Below are 7,431 nucleotides of genomic sequence, written 5' to 3'. Positions count from 1 at the left end.
TGTTTTTTCTCTTCTTTTTTTTTCTATTCCTTTTCCTTTCTCACTTTTTTTTCTTCCTTTTTTTGGGAGAGGTTTTTGCTATAGGGCGCATGTGCTCGCCAGAAAGACAGAGACAGAAAGCGAGAAATCACCCCCCAGGGGGGTGGCCGCGCTGTAATCCCTTCTCCTCCATTTTCCTCTTGGGATCTTGGGCACACACACACACACACACACACACACACACACGCCTGGCGTGAGTTTAAGTCACCGGGTCTGGGACTCAAACTACAGTTGACTACATAGGAGTCCAGAGACATAGCCATTACGCTAACTGCAACTCCCTACCTTTCTCACTTTTCTGCTCAGCCTCCACACATTGATTTTCTAGACAGGACTAGGTACTCAGTAGCCAAATCTGAATACTTTTAGGGTCAGAGTAATCTTCAATTTTTATTGAATCAGTTGTGCAAATGGAGAAAAACGGTACTGTTTACAGACTGCAGGTCACTTCTTTTTGCATTCCTCTAATTGCTCAGATTAAACTCCAAAAACTAGGAAAAAAACATATAATCCATCAGATGACCAGAAACCACCTCAGAGGCACAAGAAATATGAGAAACCAAGAAAATATCTCTCCTCTAATGGAAAAGAATAACTCCTCTTCCTCCACACAGAATATAAGGGAACTCATGGAAATTTCAGATAAAGAATTTAAAATATTCATAGTGGCAAAGCTAACAGAGATGCAAGAGAATAGACAACAAACTCCAGAAGATGCAGGAGAAAAGAAACACCGAGTTCCAGGAGGAGAGAAGTTCTTGCATGATCTGAAAGAGGAAATACATATTATTAAAAAGAATCAAACGGAATTATTAGAGATGAAGGCTGTAATACAGGAAATCAAAGCTTCCATTGAAAATATTAAAAGCAGATTAGATCACGTAGGAGATCGAATCTCAGATGTAGAAGATAGAACCTCTGACCTAGAAAAATTCACCAAAAAGACTGAGAAAATAACCCCCCAAAATGAGAATAACATATGATTAATACTAGATACAATTAAACACCCAAACATCTGCATCATCAGTATCCCACAAGGTGAAGAAATTAATAAGGGCATTGATAATCTATTCCATGAAATCCTGGAAGAAAACTTTCCAAACCTAGAGAGGCACTTAAATATCCAGACCCAAGAAATACAAAGGACCCCACATAGAATCAACCCAAGAAGATCTTCCCCAAGGCACATCATAGCCAGATTGACCAAAACCACAGACGGAGACAAGATACTAAAATTGGCAAGAAAGAAACCTCAAGTTACTTTCAAAGGATACACCATAAGGCTAATGTCGGACCTCTCATCAGAGACAATGCAAACAAGGAAAGAATGGGAAAATACATTCAAAGTGTTAAGTGAAGAACAATTTCAACCAAGAATACTATACCCAGCAAGATTATCCTTCAGTTAGGGAAAAAAGACAAAAACATTCTCAGATAAACAAAACCTGGAAGAATTTACCAATGCCAGACCAGTTCTCCAAGAAGTGCTGCAGGGAGTGCTATGCCAGGAAAACTAAAGTCAAACACACAGAACTAAGAGTACAAGAAACAACCTAGAGAATGGCCAGCCTCATGGTAGGGAGTTGAATGTTAACTTTCAGAGTTTAAATGGACAGATCAGACCACAGTAACTCTGCAAATTCAATAGAAGAAAAATTAAGTATGTGTGTCTGAACTAGTAAAATAGAATGTTTTTACTTTAGACTAAAACATTACTGATTTCTTTGATGCTTTCATTTCCATATTTAAGGATTTTTGTCTTCTCTTAAACTGCTTTTCTCCAGTGATATTTCCATTTATTTCACTTTTGGTAATAAATTTGTTTCTATCTCACATGATTGAACACATATTTTGCTTTAAAATTAGCAGTCACGATTGAAGAAAAAATGGTTTATCTTTATAATCAAGTGACCAAGCTGCCGAGTCTTAAGGCTTCAACAGAAGTTTCATTGTATTATTTTCACTTAACAATAAGACCTTCTAATTTGATTATCCTTGGTATATGATTTTGTTTCTCCAGTGGTTTCCATTTGCCAAACAGTCATGATCGACAGTTAAACATGGTGACTACTGCTTTCGGGGATTCTATCAGACGAATCCTCACTTCCTGTGCAGTAGCTGTTGGCACGCTTTCACCGATCGTCCATCCATCCAGGCCTCTCTACCGTGGCTGGCCATGAGGTCCTGCTTCAGCTGCCCAGGACTTCATTCTGTTGAATATGATATTCCTGGAATCTCATGGGTATTCTTTGTGTCGTTTTTAGATACTTCTTTAAGCGATGTTCTGAACTGGTGATATCTTCGGGTTTTACTTCTCTTGTTGTAAAGTCCTTAACGCAGTCCAAAAAGCATGCTTCTGGAAGTTTATTGTAGGTTTCAAGAAATTCCCTAAACTGTTTCATCTGATCAGATTCTGGTATCTGTGCAGCCATATTCTTGTGGTATGTTCATTAGTCACCTTTTTTTGATGCATGAGTTTCCTTTCTGTTCTGAGAAAGTAGCTGTCCAGCCTTTGCTTGAGTATCTCCAGTGAGGCGTTTTCTTACTAAGGCACAAGCCTGGCATCCGAAACCAGTAATAGTAGGAGGCTGAGGGGCTCGACCATGGGCGGAGTCTAGGAGCAGTGAGGGGCCAGGAGGGAGAGGGCGCTGCAGCCACCCTCTTCTCTTAAACTGTTGATAGGGTCATCTACCTCTATTTGAACTGAATCCTAACCTTTGTCCTGGCTTTAAGTTTTAAGCAAATTTCTCTTAACTTATTTTGATTTTGACCTATTAAAACTAAAACTTTTAATATTAAAAAATGCATTAAAAATACCTATTAATACCTAGTTACTGACTGAAGTAAGCTATAGCCCCAGCAAGGTGCTACTTTATATTTTGTTCACTTTACTCACTAACATTTACACCTAAAGTCAGACATGGGTTCATAAATATTTATGTATCAGCTGTGCAGTTGGTGTAATGGCTATGTCGCTGGACTCTCATGTAGTCGCCTGTGGTTCGAGTCCTGGACCCGGTGGCTTAAAACTCACGGTGGGCACATGTGTGTGTGTGCCCAAGATCCTGAGAGGAGAATGGAGAAGGGATTGCGGCGTGGCCATCCTGCTGGGGGGTAATTTCTCACTTTCTCTCTCTGTCTCTCTCTGTCTGGTGAACGCACGCACCCTATAGCAAAAACCTCTCCAAAAAAATGTCTTTAAATTAATTAAGATCTTTAGTGACTTGGGACCAGCAGATGGCGTAATGGCTATGTCACTGGACTCCCATGTAGTTGACCATGGTTCAAGTCCTGGACCCCATGATTTAAACTCACACCCTATAGCAAAAATCTCTCCCAAAACAAAAACAAAATAACATTAGTGAATCAATAAAATGTGAAGAAAAAAAAAAGGCATGGAAAACAACTGTACCTATCAGAGATGTGGAATGTATACCAGTGTGGGAGAAGGCGGGGAGTTGGCAGAGAATGAGAGGTAGGGAATCAAGGGGGTAAAATATATATAAGAAACAAAAAGTAGAAAGTTATTTGTTGATGATAACATGCATGGTTATATTCTTGATCGAGCCAATATACAATGTATTCTGGATGGAAAACTTCATTTTGTATAGTGTATTGTGTACAGTGAATGACTGTAAGTAAATTAATTTTAAAAAGAAGAGTAAATGGAAGCCTCTGGGGGGAGGGATGGAAAGTTAAAGAGGATTCTGACACAGACTTACTACTTCCTAAGTCCTACTATGTGCCAAAAGTTATGCCACGTTACCAACAGCCGTGAAAAAGACATGTGTTGTCTGCACTTTTTCTAAACTCACTGTCTGGCATGGGAGACAGACAATGAAAGAAGTAATCACAGCATGGTGTTCAGTTAGTACCGCCGTAGAAGGAAGCTCAGAGACCTGAAGCATATAGATTTTCACTTCTAGTCCACCTAAATTCTTCTTCTGGATTCTAGGATACAGGAGTGGGCGAAGTGGGCCGGGCAGAGGGAAATGCTCTAGAAACAGCACCGCTCAGGGAACTGGAAGAAAACGGGGGTGACTGGTTGTAGAACGGGGAGTTAGGGTTGAAGAGATGGGCAGGAGCCAGGACAGAGGCATTTCTGTGGCACTGTTTTTCAAACAGCCATCAGGAGGTCAACTTAGTAAGTTATAATCAGCATTTTTTAATAGAATAAAATATATTGGAGTACAATGCACATAGTATATTTTCTTTTTATTTATTGCTAGAGGTGGGGCACTCACCAGAGAGAGACAGAGAAATATGGAGAGAGGGAGAAAGCCCTCCCCAATGGGGCATGGTCATGTCACAGTCCCTTCTCTACTGCTCCACCCTCTCAGGGCTCTGAGCGCACGTGTACACGTGCTGGGTGTATCAAGCTGCTGGGGCCAGGGCTCAGACCTGGTTGGCCACGTAGGATCCTGTTCCCTTAATCACTAAACTATGATGAAGCTTTTTCTTTTCTTTTTTTCTTTTCTTTTTTGGCTAGAGGGCATGTGTCCTCGCTGGAGAGAGACACAGAGAAAGAAAGAAGGAAAGGTGAGAAAGCACCCCCTGTGGGGTATGGTCACACCACAATTCCTGTCCCTCCTTTTGGCATGTTTGGCACATATGCTGGATATGTTTTTCCAGCTACCACATCCAAGACTTGAACCTCGCAGTTGGGCCATCTGAGGTCCAGCAGTCAGCCACCAGGCTGTAGGACGATCCAGTTTTGTTTTAGATACAAAAACAAGAAACTCCTATTCAATTCTATGCACCCATGCATGGTCTGGGCCACAGTATAAAATGCACTTTTCATTATTATGGTAAATGGTGTTTGAAAGTCAGGACTTCAGCCACATCAAGGAGCAAAACACTGGAAACTTTCAAGCTGAAAATGATGTGATTAGGTTTATGTGTGTAGGAAGAGGTATGTTTTTTTGTTGTTTTTAAACGTCTGTTTTAGAAAGAGCATTCATGCAGCAATGTGAAGAATGGCTTAGAGAGTCGATGCTGGCTGGGGCAGGGATGTGGGAGGGCCATGGTGCACTGAGGTGAGAGTGGGGCCTGTGGACGTGGCCACGGGGTGGAGGGGGCTGAATCTAAGGGATCTGGTAACTTATCGATTGTGGTGGTGTGGGGTGAGACAAGGGGGAATCAAGGTTTATTTCTGCCTTGGTTAAGTAGTACACTTAAGTACTTAAGACAGGGAACATAAAACAGCAAAATCAGGGAGGGGGCTATTAAGTTCATTTGGAAAATGTTTCCATTCACGTGACTTCAAGAAACAAGAAAGAGGGGACCAGCAGTTGGCGTAATGGCTATGTTACTGGACTTCCATGTAGTTGACTGTGGTTCGAGTCCCAGACCCGGTGGCTTAAACTCACACCAGGCGCATGTGCATGCATGCCCAAGATCCCAAGAGGAGAATGGAGGAGAAGGGATTTTGGCGTGGCCATCCCCCCTGGGGGATCATTTCTCACCTTCTGTCTTTCTGGTGAGTGCACATGCCCTATAGCAAAAACCTCTCCAAATAAACAAACAAACAAACAAACAACAATGACAGAAAAAAGAAACGAAAAAGAAGGTAATGATAACAAATGACTAGATATGTAGCCCAAGATCCCAGGGGTGAGGTCTGGACCAAAAAGTTCCTTGGGAACACATCATCACAGTGAGCACTGACGTCACGGCAGTCAATAAGACGGTTCAAAGGATGACATAAAGAAGAAAAAGTTAAAAGATTGAATAGAGAAAGAGAAATCTGGAAAGAAGGCAGAAGTCGCACCCAGAAAACAGGAGGAAAACCAGAGATGGTCTCAGAAGCAATGAAGGAAAAAGTGTTTCAGAAAGTAAAGAGTACAGACTGGCCCTGTAGCCCAGTGGTTAAGGGAGCCAGATCCCACAAGGCTGACCATGATTCAAATCTCAGACCCAGCAGCTGAAAAATGCCCTGGAGGCCAGCAGGTGGTGTGGTGGTTAAAGCACTAGATTCCCACATGGCCGAGTGCAGTTCAAGTCCTGGATCTGGCAGCTTACAAATCACAACACATAAATAGATAAATAAATATATATATATATTTAAAACTGACTCAATAATAAGAAAATAATCCAAATAAAAGATGGGCAAAACATCTGATGAGATATATCACCAAAGATATATACAGATGTCAAATAAACATATGAAAAGACATGCCATTGGAGAATTACAAATTAAAACAAGGATGAGTTACTACTACACACCTATTAGAGTGGCCAAAATCCAAAACACTGATGCCACCAAATGCTGGTGAGAATGTGGACCCACAGGAACTCTCAACATTGGTGGGGAGAATGCAAAATGGTGCACCACTTTGGAAGACAGCTGGAAAATGTATTACAAAGTGAAACACAGTCTAACCATATAACCAGCAATCGTGCTTCTTGATATTTATCCAGATGAGCTGAAAATGTATGTCCACACGGAAGTCTGCAAAAGGATGTTACTATAGCTTTATATATAACTGTCAAAACTGGAAAGTAACCAAGCATGTCCACCATTGGGTGAAAAAATAAACTGTGGTATATCCAGGCAATAAAATATTACTCAGTACTAAAAAGAAGTGAGTTATCAAGCCAAGAAAAGACATGGATAAACCTCATATGCACAGTACCAGGTGAAAGAAGCCGATCTGAAAAGGAGACGTGTTGTTTATTTCCAAACATACGACATTCTGCAGAGGCAAAATGTGTGGAGAGAGTGAAGGAAAGTGGTGCGAGGAGTAGTGGGGAGAGATGGCCGGGCAGGCCGGGCACAGGGGATGCTCAGGCCAGTGAAGCCATTTTGTGTAACAGTGTGAGGATGGACACATGTCAGCACAACTGTCCGAAGCCACTGAAGGCAGGCCTAGAGTGAACCCTAATGAAAACTATGGACATGGGGTGATAAGACGTGTCAATGTATGTTTATAACTACAACTAGTACACTTCTCTGGCATGGGCTTGATAGAGGGACGCCGTGGGAGCAGGAGGTAAAAGGGAAATCTCTGTACCTTCTGCCGCTTTTACTGTGAACCTAAAACATAAAGGCTGAGGGTATGCAGTCGACTGGACACAGATCGCTGGTGACCGTGGCCAGAGCACTCTACTGGCCCCTTCTTTGCTCCCTTTTAGAGTAAAACTGGAAAGAGCAGTGGCTGCTTCCTTTCTCCATTGTTCTTCCATTCATTCCTTCTCTGCCGCATGATTTGGGGTCTTGCTCATGTCCCTCCACCAAAATAGTACTTGAGTGCACTTCCCTCAGTGACTCCGCCTGCTACCCGCTCCTGTGTCCATCTCTCGGTCTCCCCACCTGCTAACCACCGCGGCAAGCTCTCGGTCTCACCTGCTACCCTCCGTGTCCAGCTCTCAGTCTCCCGCCTCCTACCCCCC

At 42.3% G+C, this 7,431-nt stretch overlaps 2 protein-coding genes across 3 annotated transcripts in view; both read right to left on the bottom strand.

Annotated features, from left to right (window-relative positions):
• SIK3 (SIK family kinase 3) overlaps window positions 1-7,431 on the bottom strand; it is a 127,042-nt gene that overhangs the window by 57,207 nt on the left and 62,404 nt on the right. The window lies entirely within an intron of this gene.
• On the bottom strand, window positions 2,201-2,524 carry LOC102499318 (mitochondrial import inner membrane translocase subunit Tim9-like). 2 transcript variants are annotated; one of them, XM_014588377.2, is made up of 2 exons: window positions 2,338-2,524; window positions 2,201-2,249 (listed from the first exon to the last, which is right to left on the bottom strand). In XM_014588377.2, exons 1-2 carry the CDS (start codon window positions 2,469-2,471, stop codon window positions 2,201-2,203), a joined length of 183 nt encoding a protein of 60 aa, XP_014443863.1. In that variant the 5' UTR covers window positions 2,472-2,524. The 2 variants fall into 2 exon arrangements, with proteins under 2 accessions (XP_014443863.1, XP_014443864.1); XM_014588378.2 differs by having other exon boundaries at window positions 2,229-2,269; window positions 2,339-2,524.

The sequence above is a fragment of the Tupaia chinensis genome, unplaced genomic scaffold, assembly GCF_000334495.1.
Source record: "Tupaia chinensis unplaced genomic scaffold, TupChi_1.0 Scaffold000274_1, whole genome shotgun sequence".
Classification (NCBI taxonomy): domain Eukaryota; kingdom Metazoa; phylum Chordata; class Mammalia; order Scandentia; family Tupaiidae; genus Tupaia; species Tupaia belangeri.
Note: the sequence above shows the minus strand (reverse complement) of the source record. Positions and strands in the feature narration are given on the sequence as shown.

Excerpts from the sequence above, each read along its gene's own strand:
- LOC102499318 (XM_014588377.2), bottom strand. The coding sequence starts at position 2,471 with ATGGCTGCACAGATACCAGAATCTGATCAGATGAAACAGTTTAGGGAA. Across the intron at positions 2,250-2,337 it reads AGAGAAGTAAAACCCGAAGA|AATGAAGTCCTGGGCAGCTG; the intron begins TATCACCAGTTC and ends CATATTCAACAG.